Here is a 19,521-nt window from a genome sequence, read left to right as displayed (position 1 = left end):
TGAGGTGGTCTCGGCTCGATTGAAACGAACTCTGGAGCGGATTGATTGTAGTAAAAAAGCGATACGATCCGAGCCCAGCTATATCACAGTGTTTCATGGACATGTATAGGCATATAAGCAATATGAAGAGAGAATTATGAGTAGGGCGGGAAGGTCATTCCAGACATCCCAAGTCACGCGATTTCCGGGAGATCATCACTCGTTTGTGGGCATCCGGGAGTCTGTGCATTTGCAAGAGGCTCCCGGATGCCCGTAAACGAGTGATAATCTACCGAAAATCACTACCCATGTTGGCATTGGTTTGCTCCGGGTGCTCCGGTTTCCCCCACAGTCCAAACACATGCGCTATAGGGGAATTGATCAACTACATTGGCTGTAGAGTGAGTGCAAGTGTAAATGAGTGTGTATGGGTGTTTCCCAGTGCTGGGTTGTGGCTGGAAGGGCATCCACTGTCAAAAACATGTATTGGAATAGTTGGTGGTTCATTCTGCTGTGGTGACCCCTGAGGAATAAAGGGACTATGCTAAAGGAAAGTGAATGAATGCATGTTTAACAGAGCAAGGAATTTTCCTACAATAATATATTTCCATTTTGCGGTAACCTTACCACCCGCACACACTTTCATTCATCATCATCATTTATGCATGCATTACATCCATATGTGGACAAAAATGTTGGTACACTTCCTTAAAAACAGACAGAAAAACCTCACTCAAATAGCTTGAAACTAAAAAAAAAGAAATGATTGAACTCTTAGCCAGCGAGCTTTTGTCGAGTTTGTCGAGCATGTCAGTGTTCACGAATAGATCACATCAAAAGCACTTGATTAATCTCGCCAATCTATACACCAGTCTGAAGCTACTACCCTCAAGCAGCGATTGTAGCTAGTTGTTTTTCAGGATGCCCGCAAACGAGTGATAATCTACCAGAAATCACGCGTCTCCTTCCCGGTCCTCGAATACGTCGCGCACCCTTCCCACCGCATCCCTCCTCGCTCTTCAGACACATCGCGCGCGCCCTGTCAAACACCACCAAACCACCCCACCTGACAGCTGAGCAAGACTCTGCAAAATAAACCATGAAACTCTGACCAATGTGAGGAGAGTTTACTCACACGCGACTTGTTTTGTCTATTTTGGTCCGTTTAGAACAGGGAGGGCCGGTGTCCTGCTGATCTTAGCTCCAACTTGCTTCAACGCACCAGCCTGGAAGCCTCTATTATACCTGGTAAGAGCTTGATTAGCTTGTTCAGGTGTGTTTGATTAGGGTTGGAGCTAAACTCTCCTGGACACCGGCCCTCCAGGACCGAGTGTGGACACCCCTGGTTTAGAAACTTTGGCGTGTGAAAGCGAACCGCACCAAGAACAAAGAGCAACAATGTAACAGTTTTAACCCCTGTTTCGGATTAAATGAATCAATTAACAGGTGTAAAAGCACCCTGAGAGAAACAGAATATTAAATGAGAATACAGTGGGCGTGGCTTGTTTTTTCTACTGCGAGTTGATTGGATGTAGTACAGTAGGCGTTTCATTCAGAAAGGTGGGGAAAAGGCTTGGGCGAGAGTTATTACAACCTGACAGACTCCTCCTACTTGCCATTTCTGTTTGTTGTCATAAATGGCAGCTAGGGGGCGTGGTTAAGTGTGTTAACCACGCCCACTACCTCAGACTGACCTAATCTGAGCATTGAACTGAAAACAAACAGGAAGTGCATTTCCAGATTTAAATTAAAGATGACAAGGGTAAACACATCAGTTTTTCTTAAAGACACACACAGACGTATTGTTCAGCACACAACTAGCACTGTGAGCTAACCACATCAATATGCTTAGTTTTGTTGTCATGTGTACTTGTTTTAACATTTCAGCCTGTGTTCTGCTTGATTTAGTGTTGTGGTGTGAGTATAGAGCGCTGATCTGTATGCAGTACCTTGTATCGTCCTCTTGAAGAAGGCTTTGCAGGCCTCACAGGAGGCCACACCATAGTGGTATCCCGATGCGATGTCTCCGCACACCAGGCACAGGCGTTTGGGGATGGAGTTGAGCATGTATTCGCACTTGATGGCTGCAGGGTCGTCCAGCAGCGTGGAGGAGCAGTCTTCGAACCTCTTGCGGCAGGAGCTGGCCCCGGGGCCCAAAGCGCCGCCCGCCGTGAACATGGGCGGAGAGTCCAGGCCCGTGGAGTGGCTGTTGATGGCGCTGGCGTATCCGCCGCTGGCGTCTGAGTGCGCGCCGGGGCTGGGGTGACTGGCCGAGTCCACCAAAGAGGACGGGCTGGACGGCTCAGTCTTTATGTAGGAGCCACAGCTGGACGTCATGTGCCGCTCCTCAGCAGCCATCCTGTTCAACAGCCTGGAACACACACACACACAGAGGTTAGTTTTTGGGAATTGTGGGGACATTACATTAGAGACCTCAGCTGGTATATTTTCAGTCCTGCTACTGCAAGATTATTTTCTCCTTGGCTCAGTGGTTAGCACTGTGGCCTCACAGTAAGAAGGTCGCTGGTTCGAGTCCCGGCTGGGTCAGTTGGTGTTTCTGTGTGAAGTTTGCATGTTCTCCCCGTGTTGGCGTGGGTTTCATCCGGGAGCCCCAGTTTTCCCCACAATCCAAACACATGAGCTATATTTGATGAACTAAATTGGCCGTCGTGTATGAGTGTGTGTGTGTGTGTGTGTATGTGAATGAGTTGTGTGAATGTGTATGGGTGTTTTTAGAAAAACAAATTATGCGTGGTTGGTAAGTTTTGAAGAAAAAAAGTAGCTAAAAAAGTATTGTTTCGGTATCAGTAAGTATCGTTTGCTACTGATATCAAAGTATCGGTATCAGCAAAAAAAAGTATCGTTTCGGTATCAGTAAGTATTGTTAGCGACTGATATCAAAGTATCGGTATCATAGCAAAAAAAGTATTGTTTCGGTATTAGTAAGTATCGTTTGCTACTGATATCAAAGTATCGGTATCAGCAAAAAAAAGTATCGTTTCGGTATCAGTAAGTATTGTTAGCGACTGATATCAAAGTATCGGTATCATAGCAAAAAAAGTATTGTTTCGGTATTAGTAAGTATTGTTTGCTATTGATTTCAAAGTATCGGTATCAGCAAAAAAAGTATCGTTTCGCAATTAGTAAGTATCTTTTGCTACTGATATCAAAGTATCGGTATCAGCAAAAAAGTATCGTTGTGGTATCAGTAAGTATCGTTTGCGACTGATATCAAAGTATCGGTATCAGCAAAAAAAAGTATCGTTTCGGTATCAGTAAGTATTGTTAGCGACTGATATCAAAGTATCGGTATCATAGCAAAAAAAGTATTGTTTCGGTATTAGTAAGTATTGTTTGCTATTGATTTCAAAGTATCGGTATCAGCAAAAAAAGTATCGTTTCGCAATTAGTAAGTATCGTTTGCTACTGATAATAAAGTATCGGTATCAGCAAAAAAGTATTGTTTCGGTATCAGTAAGTATCGTTTGCTACTGATATCAAAGTATCGTATCATAGCAAAAAAAAAAAGTATCGTTCTAGTATCGGTATCAAATATTGATGAGTTGACCTCACATTGAAAAAAATACATGTATAATGTAACTTTGTTAACTTATTTTCTAAAGTTGTTTTTAAAAAAGTATCGTTCTGATATGGCTATTAAAGAACTTAAAGTATCAGTATCGAAAATTGATAATTGAATTTCAAAAAACAACTTGCATTGAAAAAGTTAATGTTATATAAATCTGTATAAAAGTTTAGTTTAGCTATCAATATCAAAGTATCATATAATCTTACACAAAAAAAAGAAGTGTAATGTAGGTTTCTTAACTTATTTATAAAGTTGGTATCAAAAGTATCATTTGATACCAACATCAAAGGTATCATTGCAAAAAAAGTATCGTTTCGGTATCACTGTTGATGTCAAAGTATCTCAATTGATATCAAATATTGATGATATCAAATATTGATACTGTTTAAAAAAACCTTACATTGAAAAGAAAAACCTGTATAATGTAATTTTGTTAAAAATTTTCTAAAGTTGCTGTAAAAAGTATCTGTTCTGTTCCCATCTCTGCTTATGATCTAATAGCATTTAAAATACACCATTGTTAGCCAACTCTACATACAGTTAAAGTCAAAATTATTAACTACCTCTGATTTTTTCTTCTTCAAATATTTCCCAAATGATGTCAACCAAAGCAAGGAATTTTTCACAGTATTTCCTGTAATGTTTTTTTTCTTATGGAGAAAGTCTTATTTATTTTATTTCAGCTTGAATAAAAGTAGGTTTTAAAGCCATTTTAAGGTCAATATTATTAGCCCCCTTAAGCAATATTTGTTTTGGATTGTCTCCATTTTGGTCGCATATGCGCCCGAAAATTAATCTATGCGACCTCATAATATATTTGGGCGCATTACTGCGACTGCAGATAATGGTTGTAGTAAGACCTGTTTTGATTTTTTGTAAAAACGTGCTGAATCGCTGAATATTAGCTGTCATTCACTCAAGGTATTCCGTTGTCAGATGACAGGGAAGCAGCTTTTATGACCACGGGAAATACAAACGGCTGAAGAGTAAAAACTTAAAGCACACAGGTTTGCAAACCCCACCTAAAGTTGAGGCGCAGATGAAAGCGATCATGACACGTCACAAGGTGAATAATGATCCGCCAGCTGAGATCAATCGAGTACGCGCTTTTCGGAGAAGGTGCCCGAATCTCCATGCGTTGCATTCACTGCGTGTTCAGCGCAAATGTCCGCTAAAAGTCAAATCTAATACTGTACATATTATCGCCAAAGAAGCTCGCCTTTACTAAGTTTACACTGAAACTGCGGCTCATAACAAAGACCGGTATTGCGCCGATGGTTAGAGTAGAGTCCTGCTCTGCCTGCTCATATATTGGGTCGGCTGACTCGCCTGCTTTTCCACTAACACAGAAACATGAAGATCAGCTCAGACTGAACCTTTAAATTGACACAAACTGAAACCAAAACTTTTAAAGAGTGATAGAAGTGAGACTTTACTTATGGCTACTTTCTTTTGTCTATTCTTTTTTGAGGTGTATAATAATTTTTTTTTTTTAATTTACTGATGACTGCTTTGCAGCTTTCATCATTGAATTTAATGATTTATTATAATCTTTTGTTTGTTTTGTAGCAGAATTATTGTTTATTAAATTGACATGCATATATAAACAGCAGTACAAAAAAAATATTTCTTACTGCAATGCTTCATTTTTGTTTGATGCAAACTACAATTATTTTTCATAAAGTAACAGACTTTTTATAGCAGATAACCTACATTCAAGCACATTCAAGGCAGTATCATAATGAGAAATGGAATTCATTGTTACTATTATTGTCATTTTTCATCATCATTAATATTCTATGGCCTAATTATTAGACATTCATTTTGGTATTATTGCACACAAATATCAATGTCTTCGCAGCATTAGTTAGATAGTTGTTTCTGGTTTTTGTCAGTCCTATTAATGTTGTTTTAAAATACAATAAATCCCTTAAAAAACAATTTGCAGCGGTGCTCATTCATTTTTGGTGGTGCTCCTAATTTTTTTCTGGTGCTCCTAAAAATTTTTTGGTGCTCCTAAATATTTGAAGTTGGGAGCACCGGTGCTACCAAGTAAAAAAGTTAATTTCGAGCCCTGTAATATTAAATCTCCTCAACGTTAGGGGGGGAAATATATAGGGGGGCTACTAATTCTGACTTCAACAGTAATAGGTGCCTCTTAAGACCCTGCGGAAGCCCTGTATACAGTAATAAAATCAGTGTAGTGAAATAAAAGTAAGCGAGCGGTGACTTCTTTCAGACGGACGTTTCTGGGACTGATTTAATAGCATTCGCGGGTGACGTGGGTTCAAGGCCAGGGGTCGGAGTTCAAGCTGATTTTCTGTGCTCATGGAGATGAGGTCAGCGTGTCAGATGAAATCTCGTCATGTCATGTATATTCAGCGCTGCGGCAGGTGCAGGCGGCGAGGTTAACCCACAAAATAAATAATAAATAAATATTAAAAAAAAACAGCTCCTTCCTAAAACACAGACCTTGTGGAAACAGAGGATCATGTGGCCTGAACACCACAGAGAGACGGATGTGATTGGAAAACTGCAGAAAATTTGGCAAACAGTCGGATATTATTAGTAGTGTTATATATAAATCAATTAATAAATTATAATTAATTAATAAATAATATGTATGAAATAAAATACTAAGTTAATCAAATTAAATTAAATTAAACATTGATGTGATTATAAATATTATTAAATATTTTGCATGATTATTATTTATAAATAAATTATAATAATATGTATAATAAACTAATTTAATTAAAAATGTAATTTAATTACATAAAAAATATAACTAAATTATATGTGACTACAAATATTCTTTAACATGTTATACGATTATTATATATTTTATTTAAAGCTAACAGTCATTAAGAATCACAGTAAGAAACATCAGTAAGAATTACCCATGTTTGTGTAGTACATTTTTTCTTTACACTCACAGCCAGAGAAATCAAGCCCTATATCGTTGTGTTTATTTCATGTATTCTCTGTGGCGTTTGTTTAAGTCTTGTGAATAAGGATAAATGCAGATTTCTGCACATTCCCTTGACTTGTGAAGAGCCATACATTAGGAAGAGAGCAGTTCAGGGCAATTCCATTTGAAAGTTGAGGGGAGCTTAACCTCGGGTCAAAGGTCACGCCGGAGGAGACACTTAGCATAATTGCATAAAAGTCTGAATGGCTCTGTGTTCATATATTAAACATGCGGCAGGTCTGTTCGGCAGGTACAAGGACAAATCACACGCAGGAAAATCACTCAGTCAATTCATGTTTCACTAAATATGACATCTGAACATGAAGGACACAGCTTCAGACACACGCTATACCTCAGCACATTTCACATGTAAATGGCTTACTAGGCATTTCTCCGGTGTTACCGGAGAAAAAATCTAAACTGAATGAATTGTATTAGAATTCTGTGCACAGTACTGGTCTTTTGGGTAAAAAAAAATAACAAAATTAAATTCAATTTAAAAAAATTTAAAAAACTAAAATAAAATAAAATAAAATAAAGAAGAATAAAATGAATTAAAATAAAATTAAATTAAATTAAATGAGGTCAATAAAAAAAATAAAATTTAATTTAATTTAATTTAATGGGGTCAATAAAAAGTCAATAAAATAAAATAAATAAAATTGGCCCTTTTGGTCAATAAAATAAAATAAAATAAAATAAAATAAAATAAAATAAAATAAAATAAAATAGGGTCAATTAAAAGTCAATAATATAAAATAATAAAATTGGCTCCTTGGGTCAATAAATAAAATAAAAAAATAAATAAATTAATTTAATTAAAATAAAATAAAATTTAATTAAATGGGGTAATAAAAAGTCAAAATAAAATAATAAAATTGGCTCCTTTGGTCATCAATAAAATAAAATAAAATAAAATAAAATAAAATAAAATAAAATAAAATTAAATTAAATTAAATTAAATTAAATTAAATTAAATTAAATTAAATTAAATTAAATTAAATGGGTCAATAAAAAGTCAATAAAACAAAATAAATTTCACCCTTTTGGTCAATAAAATAAAATAAAATAAATTTAAATTAAATTAAATTAAAATGGGGTCAATTAAAATTCAATGAAATAAAGTAATAAAATTGTCTCCTTGGGTCAATAAATAAAATAAAGTAAATAAATTAAAATAAAATAAGAAAACGTAAAATAAAATTTAATTAAACGGAGTAATAAAAAGTCAATAAAATAAAATAATAAAATTGGCCCCTTTGGTCATCAATAAAATAAAATAAAATAAAATAAAATAAAATAAAATGGGGTCAATAAAAAGTCAATAAAATATAATAATAAAATTGACCCTTTGGATCAATAAATAAAATTAAATAAAATTAAATAAAAATGGCATTTTGGGTAAATAAAATAAAATAAAATAGAATAATACTAATAAAAAGAATAAAATAGTAAAATTAAATGTAATTAAATGTCACAATTAGGTTAATTTCACAATTAGGTTCTATTTGTTAACACATAAAGCTTAATGCAGTTAAAATTCCACTAACAGTGAAAAACACATTTATTAAGAAATGTTTTTTAAACATTTACCTACACTTTTTGTACCCACACTTAACTATGCAACTATGCAGATAATATTAAAACCTTTTGTAAAGTGATACTACAAAAAAATTTACTAATATCTCATGAGTTCCGATTCAGAAAAAAGGAATCAGTTTATAAGAGTCATTCTTATGTGTATCAGACTCCAATGCGTTGACTGTTTTTGATTAAAGATGATGCAATAATTGATTTAGAGTTTAATAATTTAAATTAACAATTTAAGAATTAAAGAAAAATGAATGAAATTATTAAGGCTTGATTTCTGAAAAAAGTGACAATGCCTTTATCAGCAATTAAATATCTGCTAATGACGTTTACCAGTGTGTAAGATTGCAGTTTGATGATGGATTCACATGTAGACTTATGACGATATTCTTGTTGTGATTAATTGTTGAAGCTTAATAATGAATCATTATTATTTACTGTATTCTGAAGTGTCCACGATATCAATATTGTGCATGTTCATTATCACCATATATTGAATTATTGAGTATTTGATGGATCCGCATGTCTGATGAAGCTCTCGTTGTTGTTGTGATGGGGATCTTGGACTCGGATCCTCCTCACGTCTGCTTTTGTTCACCGTGAAGCCATTTACATTCACGCTGAGTGTTGCCCACCCAGCATCATGTTCAGTTTGGGCCTAATCTGATTCAGCCGCTCATCCTAACAGAATTTCAGCCGCTGTAATATAATTGCTCTCCTGCCACAGCGCTGGACACGAGTCCGCTCTCAGATCTTTACAGAAACCGCCAGATTCACTCGCAACTCTATGATTCCTAACAAAGTGCTGTTATAAAGCTGAACAGCAGATCCTCAGTCAATACACCACTGAATACTGAAGAACTGCAGACGTACTGCAAATCTGCTCAAACACAACTACAACACTATCAACAGCACCACCAAAAACACTACCAACAAAACTATGAACAGCACTGCCAACAGCACAGCTACAACACGAACAACAGCACCAACAACATGAACAACACTACCAACAGCACCACCAAAAACACTACTAACAAAACTATGAAAAGCACTGCCAACAGCACAACTACAACACAACCAACAACACTATGAACAGCACCACCAAAAACACTACCAACACTACTAAGAACACGATCAACAGCACTACCAACAGCACAACTACAACAGATCCAACAACATTACCAACAGCACCACCAAAAACACTACCAACACTACTAAGAACACGATCAACAGCACTACCAACAGCACCACCAGAAACACTACCAACACTACTAAGAACACGATCAACAGCACTACCAACAGCACAACTACAACAGATCCAACAACATTACCAACAGCACCACCAAAAACACTACCAACAACACTAGCCGCCTACGGCGACGATGCCATCGTCCATTGCAATGTTTCACATTACGCAAGAAAAGAAAAGAAAGGAAAAGAAAAAAAGTACAATAAAATTAATAAAATTATGTAAACAAAAAGTCAATAAAATAAAAAAATAAATAAAATGGGCCATTTGGGTCAATAAAATAAAAGAAAAGAAAAGAAAATAAAAGAAAATAAAAGAAAAAAACTAAAAAAAAAAAAAAAAACGGGGTCAATAAAAAGTCAATAAAATAAAAAAATAAAATTGTCCCTTTTGGTCAATAAAATAAAATAAATTAAAATAAAACAAAACAAAACAAAACAAAATAAAATAAAATAAAATAAAATAAAATAAATAAAATAAAATAAAATAAAACAAAACAAAATAAAATAAAATAAAATAAAATAAAACAAAACAAAACAAAACAAAACAAAATAAATTAAAATAAAATAAAATAAAAAATAAAACAAAACAAAACAAAACAAAACAAATTAAAATAAAATAAAATAAAATAAAAAATAAAACAAAACAAAACAAAACAAAACAAAATAAAATAAAATAAAATAAAACAAAATAAAATAAAAATGGGGTCAATAAAAAGTCAATAAAAAAAATAAAATAAAATTGGCCCTTTTGGTCAATAAAATAAAATAAATTAAAATAAAATAAAATTAAATTAAATTAAATTAAATAAAAAATAAAACAAAACAAAACAAAACAAAATACAATAAAATAAAATAAAACAAAATAAAATAAAAATGGGGTCAATAAAAAGTCAATAAAATAAAATAATAAAATTGGCCCTTTTGGTCAATAAAATAAAATAAAAAATAAATAAAATAAAATAAAATGGGGTCAATAAAAAGTCAATAAAATAAAATAAAATGGAACAAAACTAGCAATGTGAGCTAACAACATTAATATGCTTAGTTTAGACTTCATGTGGACTTTCAGTAGTTTGAACAAGCAGCAAAAATCTGTGTATGGTAATGCAGCGAGTCCTTCATGTGGTCGGAGTCAGCGGGTTCATGCCGCTCTCTCTGTCAGTATCAGATCGGTCAGAGGCCGCGGCTGATTGGCTGATAAAAAAACAGCAGCATAGGATGAACTCAATTAACTCTAGGCATACTCTCACACTCCTCCATCTGCACTTCACATGCACAAAAACACTAAATAAAATGATTTATTTGATTTACTCAGTTTTTTAAGGTGTGGTTGCAAACAATTTATATGGGCTGTTTTTAAACATACAAATGAAGTTGAGGATTACTACATTTCATTTGGTTGTTTAACCCTCTACCGCATGGTGTTGCCGTATGGCAGCATGATGTTTATGTTCATTCCCCTGCCACTGTTTCTTTAAGACCAACATTATTTTTTTTATATAGAAAGAGAAGACCTTAGAGTAGCCAATGATGTGCTTTTGTTAAGTCACATGACATGCAGTGTTTTTCTATGGCGTGATTTCTGACAGACTGGTGTTTAATGTGAGTAGCCGCTGAATGCAAATGTAAACATCAATAAAAACAAAGGATCAAATTATGTCAGATCCACAAAAACATCTGAAACATCACCTGCAGTGAGTTATGGTGGCATACTCACAACTCAAATTTATTGATCAAATCAGTTTTTTTTGTAAATGGATCAAATGTATGTGCTGCCAAATAGCAACACTGTGCCATATTGCAATAGCTTAGCTAGCTAGGTGAGCTGTGAACGTTAAACATAGATATATACACTAGATGTCGCCTGGCCTATTGTTGTCTATTGGACGGAATGAGTCAATAGCGCCGCCATCTTGCTACAGGGTAGCGCTCCTTTGAAATGAATGCGGGACCAAGGTACAGTGGAGGATTGTGGCCATCCAAAGCCAGAGATATACACATATACACATATATCTGTGATCGGGAGTTTTGCTGGATGTTAGTATGTAATTTTTATTTTCTAATTACGAAACGTATAATTTTACATCACTTTTCTACATTGATGGATCAGTGACCGCACGGGCATTCCTGACAAAAAGCTTGTGTTTGTGTGTACAGAAATGTACTATTCACTCTCCCTGTTAAACTTGATCTCATCATGTCCTGAAACACAGCTCCTCTCCTGCTTTCACTCCTCATACTGACGGAGGGAGCGATTCGTTTGTGAATGAATCCCCCGAGCGACTCTTTCACTAACGTTAGCCGACAATAATACAAGTTTCTGGCAGCGCAGCATCTCGTTGTCATATTTCTTTTGCATTGTTTGCTGATTTTATTCAACAAAACTAGCATAAGCCGAGTGTTTAGTGCGAGTTGGAGCTGCTTTGCCGTATGGTGAATGCAGTAAGAGACTGTTATCATCAATAACGTTACCTGATTAGCACAAAAGTTCAGAACATACAAAAACAGAAAAAACTTAATCTTACCTATGAAATGTTCTGCCTTTGTGCTTTGTTTTCTTTGTTTGCTCGTTACTACACCCGTAGACAGCGCTAAAGTCCCGCATCTTCACGTAATAACACTGTCTTGACTAGTGCGGTTAAATGATATTTGTCCTGGGAGCACTGTACCAATATGGCGGCGCTATTGACACATGCTGAGGGTCTCTATGCGATATCTAGTGTATATATCTATGAACGTTTAAGTTGTAACAGTAACAACATGAATGCTAGTAATATGATGTTGATTAGTCGCATGTTAATGGAATTTGCATTATGGGTAAAATCCAGTTTTAACAACAATACTACTATTGGATCTATATGAATACAGTGAACAGTGTATTAGCGAGCACAACCATGTTCTATGGTAAGTGAAAGAAGAAAAGGACAGAGCTGGCTCCTCCTGCAGATGAAAGTGAGGATGAGATGAGTTTTGGTGACCATGAGAATGATGCAGACTGGACATTTGATAGAGACAGTTCGGATAAGTTAGCTTCAGAGGTATATTAGACAGGCGTAGTATAGTATAGTATAGTATAGTATATAAACATTGTTAGCTAGTAGCTACATTATTCTGATGCATCTGGATATACTGTTATTTATTTGTTATAATATTTACTGCAGAAAATATGTATATTCACTGTATGTTGAATACATGATAATACAATATTAGGTGTGTTTACAATAGTATTCCGCAAAAACGAATGGAATGAATGAAAGCTGTTGGAGTATCAGTGGTTGGAAAGTGTGTATAAGGTGTCATATTTAAGTTCTGTGTTAAAGCTTATAATACTGCAACACCAATTCAATTATTTTAGACAACACAATTATTCATTATAAGAAAAGATCTAAATGTGAAATGTCTAAGTTAGATCCACTGTTGGATTTTTATTTTTATTTTTTTAAACTTCAAATAACAAACAGACATTTTCAACTTCCATTGTTAAAGGTTCAGCACACCCTGGATAACTTTTTTTTTTATATTAACAGATTTGTGTGTGTTGAGCATCAGCTAAGACATTAGCCCCTTTCACACAGTGATACCGGTAAATTTCTGGAAAATTTCCGGAACGACTTTACCGGTATATTGAAAAAAGTGCTGTTCACACAGGCGAGGACGTTACGGAAATTTTCCGGAAAAGAGCATTCACACATCCATTCCAAAATACCGGTAAATTCTGACATCATTCACCACAAATAGCCTGTAAACGACTGCGCTTGTGTTTGTAAACATTTGACTAAATTACAAACTCTGTGGATGATCAATATTGTGAACAACTTTCGCAGGATCACTTTCGCATGTCGAGATGTTCATAATATGTGCGTGTGCAGGCGCTCATAGGCTGTTTCACAGGCACACGCAAAGCTTGAAGGTAAACAAACAACGGCTTATCATTAGCATCTCATCAATGATTATTTACACAGTTGGCATTAAGAAGAACATATAAACGTGATCTGACTAACTTCTAGCAGCTAAATGTGTCTGGAAAAATATTCAAAGGCTTTTATTCTCACAAACCGCGCGGACGTAAATGCGTCTGACTGTTGTGATTGGCTAAAGCAGACGTCTCACGTCAGCACGTTCTAGACGTGCACGCGCTTATTACGGGAATCTTCCTTCTGCATTCACACAGCGCAGCATTCCGGCAAATTGCCGGTAATGTTACAACTTCTCTTTCCGGAAAATAGCCAGAACGAATTTACCGGTATTTTCAAAAAGGACCTGTTCACACATACAACCTTTCTGGAAAATTGCCGGCAATTTTCCAGAAAAGTCTGTATGTGTGAAAGGGGCTATTGTTAGCACCTGTCAGCTTTAATTGTGGGGTAAACTGGATAATTTTGAGCTTTTGTCAGCTAATTTCAGCTTCCAGGTTTAAAATGATTTTTGGGGCGGATCAAAATCGGTGACGTAGCGCAGTACTGCAAGTGCAATGATGACGCGTCAGTTTCTCATTATTATTCATAGCGGAGTTTTCTTATCCTATGAGAAGAGCCGGCTGCTTAATTATTCATGAGAGCACGTGCTTTCCGAAGGCAGACCTGCCAGTTTCAAGCAAGCTGTGAGTGCGACACAGACCAACGGCACAAAGTAGCCATTCATGAAGGCTCGTATGTGTTTGTTTCCATGATCCACGGGGTTTGTTGCATGTTTTTTCTCCGCGATCCTGTCAGGGCCGATCATACAGCAAAGCTGTGTGTGTGCTGCAAGCATTTTTGTCGGGAGAGCAGTGCGAGAATTGAAGAATGGCGGATGTTGACTTTTATCAGGAGTTCATTCACATTCAGACACATCGCCGTGCTGCTGTGTTCAACTAAATCCTCTATATTACCAGCAGGGCTAATGGTTAAAATAGACAGTTCAGGAGACCTCCTGCACTGAGTCTGCATTCAAGATTTATAATTTAGACCAGGGGATCGAGAGAGAATCCTCATTTATACTGTTTACATGAACACACTTATCTTTATAATGATATAAATTGTGGTTATGTGTATATGAAATTACGAATAACAAATGTAGCAGGGCATTAAATTACTGTTTATTTCTTTGCATTTTAACTTTGTGAACTATAAACTCATGCATCTCCTCACGGTTTGTGTCTCAGTTTGTGAGCCGACTGTCAACAACAGTTATTCGCTCCCCTTCTCCCCTGGAGGCAAGTGGAAAACACACACAATCTAAATGAAGTCATTTTAGCATGCCGCAACCCAAATTTATTCATATAAAATATATTTTCCCAACAATAAAATTGTGGCTAGTGAAAATGGTGGAAATGGTGGAAAACTACTAGCCACAGTGGCTGGTGATCAAAAAAGTTAAAGTCAAGCCCTGATGACAGCACATAATATTAGACTAGATGTTCTTCAAGACACTAGTATTCAGCTTAAAGTGACATGTAAAGGCTTCACTAGGGTAATTAGGGTAAAGTTAGGGTAATTAGGCAAGTCATTGTATAACAGTGGTTTGTTCTGGAGACAATCCAACACTAATATTGCTGAAGGGGCCAATAATATTGAGCTTAAAATGGCTTAAAAACAATTAAAAACTGCTTTTATTCTAGCCAAAATTAAACAAATAAGAATTTCTCCAGAAGAACAAACATTAGAGGAAACACTGTGAGAAATTCCTGAATCTGTTCAACATCATTTGGGAAATATGTGAAAATCCCGACAGCAAAACTGAAACAGCGTCACTAAGAAAGCAGGCAGCCGCACTGATACTCTCTGTTTGAGTCTGGACTGTGTTGTTTATTATCGTCGGGTTCGTCCGGGGGTTTCGACACACTTGGAAATGTGTGGCCATAAAAGCGGCAGGGGTTTTACAGCCGCTGAGGGAATACGAGCCGTGTGTGTGTGAGAGTGTGTGTAAAGCAGCGCTCGTTCGGGCCCATGGGAGCCGTTTTAATCTGTGGCCCGCAGCCGAGAGACGCTCGTTCATTAGTGTGGAGATAAACAGAGAGAAGGGGAGAGGTGAAGACCAGCACTTTGTTAAAAAGCCGCCGAGGAATCTGACAAGGATTTATGATCGACTGATTCCAGGAGGTGGATCTCGGCCAATCAGAAATGGACGGAGAGATTGAGGATAAAGAAAAAGAAAAGCAAGTGCAGATCACATCATGCTCTTAACATCTGAAATGTCACAAAACTGACTCTAATTTCATGCATTCAGATGAGTTTATTTACAGTAATACTGTATCAGTCCAAACACATGCGCTATAGAGCAATGTGGATAAACAGTGTGTGAGTGTATGACTGTGTATGGGTGTTTCTGTATGTCAGATGGAAGGGCATCTGCTGTGTAAAGCATATCTGGAACAGTTGGCGGTTCATTCCGCTGTGATAACATCTGATAAATAAGGGACTAAGCTGAAAGAAAATGACCGAATGAAGTCATGCATTGTTAGTTCATGTTGAATAAGGCATTAGTAAATGCTGAACTGTGGGTAATAAATGCTTTACGATTCTTAGTTCGTGTTAGTGAATATGTTAATGTGCATTAATTAATGTCACCTTATTTTAAATCATGACAAATAATTTTTTAAGTGTTTAAAATTAATCCAAATGCCAAACTGAATTACTAAAAAACGTGTAGTTGTGAAAATGCATCTACAGTTGAGGTCAGATTTATTAGCCGCCTGAATTATTAGCCCCGTTTATTTTTTTCCCCCAATTCTGTTTAAGGGAGAGCAGATTTCTCCAACACATTTCTAATCATAAAAGTTTAATAACTCATCTCTAATAACTGATTTATTTTCTCTTTGCCATGATGACAGAAAATAATATTAGACTAGATATTCTTCAAGACACTTCTATACAGCTTAAAATGACGTTTAAAAGGCTTAACTAGGTTAACCAGGCAGGTTAGGGTAATTAGCAACTTATTCTATAACGATGGCTTAAAGGGACAAATAATATTGACCTGAAAATGGTGTTTAAAAAATAAAAACTGCTTTTATTCTAGCCAAAATAAAACAAATAAGACTTTCTCCAGAAGAGAAAACATTATCAGACATACTGTGAAAATTTCCTGAATCTGTTCAACATCATTTGGTAAATATTAAAAAAATAAAAAATAAAAAAAATACAAAGGAGGGGCGAATAATTCTGACTTCAACTGTAGCAATGTTTTAAGTTCAGATGTATTCAGTTAAAGCATGTGGTATGTCATTTTATGTGGTCTTTATTTATTTAATTTTGCACATTTTAATGACAGTCCGTACCCATAATGTTATTTCGCTGTGCTCGTTTTGTATTTTTATTAACTGTATCACACCATAAAATACTTAAATTGACTAATGAAGGCGAGGTCTGGTCAAAAGCTCCACCATACTTTTTTTATTTTTATTTAATTAAATGTTTTTAAGTACAAATATTCATGATTAATCTAAACTGCAAAACTGAATTACTAAAAAAAGTAATTTATTTTTATTTAATTCCAGCAAATCTTTCACGTTTTGCTAAAACTTCTTTACCCATAATGTTGTTTCACTTTCCTCATTCTTTAATTTATAACAGCATAAAATAATCAAGGTAAGTAATGAAAGTGACGAAGCATTAAGTAACACTGGAATATTCAAATATGAATTAAACTAAAACAAAAAAGATTTATAACTTAAAAATGTTATTTATAAATTTATAAAATAAATATATTTTTAAAGTGAAACATAGAAGTAAAATATATTATGTTGCTATTATAATATATTATTATTATTATTATATTTTAAAAATTATTATTATTAATATTATTAGTATTGTTATTATATTATTATTATTATTAAATTATATTATATAATATATATTATTATTATTATTATTATTAATATTTATTATTATTGGTAAAATTATTATTATTATCATCGTCATCATCATCCCTAATATTATTATATTTTTACATTATTATTATATTATTAAAATTATTAGAACTATAATATTATTATTATTATATTTTACATGATTATTTTTATTATTACTGTATCATTATTGTTATCATCATTATTAATATATATTTACATTATTATTATATTATTTTGTATCGTTATTATTATTATTATTATTATTATATTTTAAGTATATAATTTTTATTAGTAGTAGTAGTAGTACATATTATGTTACTATTATTATTATTATTATATTTTAATGTTATTATTATAATTATTATTATTAGTAGTAGAAGTAGTAGTAGTAGGAGTAGTATATATTATTATTATATTTCATGTTAATGTTATTGTTATTATTATTATTATTATTATTATATGTTAATGTTATTATTATTATTATTATTATTATTATTATTATTGTTATTGTATAATTATTATTATTATTATTATTATATAATTATTGTAATAATAATTCTTCTTATAATTAAATATAATAAACATTTTCTTTATAGCATTATAATTTGACCAGTATGGTCCAGTCCTAATACTTAAAAAAAACTATCTAAATATTAAAAACTTTCAAGGGTTTAGGGCGCTATTAAACACGTAATACCAATCTGGTGAAAAGTGTTCCTTCAGTTCATCTGCCTGGCAATGGCAGGCTTTAGCACGCAACGTCCCGCTGCAGCCAGTAACAGATCGCATCTATCGATCCCTCCTTCCTTTGCTCAGGATGTGGGGGAGGAGAAACACACTCACGAGGGCTCTAACTAGTGCACACTGCAGGATAAAAGCCAACAGTGATTCAGGTCAGCTCACACTCACACACGACTGCTTGATGACAGAGCAAAAGTGATCAACGACAGACTGATGCAAACACAGCAGTGAGCAATCACTAACTAACTAATATGTGCTACATTTAGGAACTAATTCCCTCAAATTTTAATTTCCGGTAAACTACTGTAATTCAACCTCTGTTTTTCACGGTAAATTTCTGTAATTTAATGGTCATTATTTTACTTTTTTTTTTTGGCACATTTTTTTTCAGGAGCATTCAGTTGCGTATACTATAATATATACAGTATAATACACTTGACTATTTTACTGTAAATTTCTGTAATTTAATGGTCATTATTTTCCTTTTTTTTGGCACACAAGCTTCCGGAAATAAACCATAATTTATTTATTTTTTTACAGTTACAGTGATTCTACAGTTGCTATGGTAACACAAAAACAATAGAAATTAATATGTTGTGGTGATTCTACAGTTGCTATGGTAACATAACAACAATATAAATTAATCTGTTGTGGTGATTCTACAGTTGCTATGGTAACATAACAACAATAGAAATGAATCTGTTGTGGTGATTCTACAGTTGCTATGGTAACATAAAAACAATAGAAATGAATCTGTTGTGGTGATTCTACATGTGCTATAGTAACACAACTATAAAAATAGAAATGAATCTGTTATGGTAATTCTGCGGTTGCTATAGTAACAACAACAATAGAAATAAATATGTTGTGGTGATTCTACAGTTGCTATGGTAACACAACAACAATAGAAATGAATCTGTTCTGGTGATTCTACAGTTGCTATGGTAACACAACAACAACAGAAATTAATCTGTTGTGTTGATTCTACAGTTGCCATGGTCACACAAGCACAGTAATAAAAACAAATGAGCTATAGTGTATTTAATACAGTATTTATTACAGTCACTTCACTATTGTTAATATTACGGTAAGCTGGAGCACTCATTATCAAAGAGTTGCGTATACTATAATATATACAGTATAATACACTTTACTATAGTATGGTTCAAAAACACTACATTATTTACCATAATTCACCATAGTATTTTAGTATAATCACTGTGTTCTCACCTTTTTATCCTTAATGTTTTAGAAGGTCTCTAGTTCGAGCCTCGGCTGGGTCAGTTGACATTTCAGTGAGGAGTTTGCATGTTCTCCCTGCGTTCACGTGGGTTTCCTCCGGGTGCTCCGGTTTCCCCCACAGTCCAAACACATGCGGTACAGGTGAATTTTGTAAGCTAAAATTGTCCATAGTGTATTTGTGTGAATGAGAGTGTGTGGGTGTTTCCCAGTGATGGGTTGCAGCTGACAGGGCATCCGCTGTGTAAACATATGCTGAAGAAGTTGGTGGTTCATTCCACTGTGGCGACCCCAGATTGATAAAGGGAATAAGCCGATAAGAAAATGAAT

The 19,521-nt window shown here is 34.5% G+C and overlaps 1 protein-coding gene across 8 annotated transcripts in view; it reads right to left on the bottom strand.

Moving 5' to 3' along the window:
- The window catches only part of esrrb (estrogen-related receptor beta), a 158,244-nt gene that overhangs the window by 112,082 nt on the left and 26,641 nt on the right, over positions 1-19,521 (bottom strand). For 7 of the 8 annotated variants that reach the window (XR_015512513.1, XR_015512514.1, XR_015512515.1 and 4 more), the window contains exon 2: positions 1,929-2,350. Coding sequence is in view for 5 of the 8 variants with exons in the window: in XM_087288898.1 (XP_087145024.1) it covers positions 1,929-2,350 (422 nt within the window). In the remaining 3 variants the exon portion in view is untranslated. 8 annotated transcript variants of the gene reach the window in all.

This window comes from Danio rerio, chromosome 17, assembly GCF_052040795.2.
Source record: "Danio rerio strain M-AB ecotype USA chromosome 17, GRCz13ab, whole genome shotgun sequence".
Lineage (NCBI taxonomy): Eukaryota > Metazoa > Chordata > Actinopteri > Cypriniformes > Danionidae > Danio > Danio rerio.
This window is presented reverse-complemented; position numbering and strand designations above follow the sequence as displayed.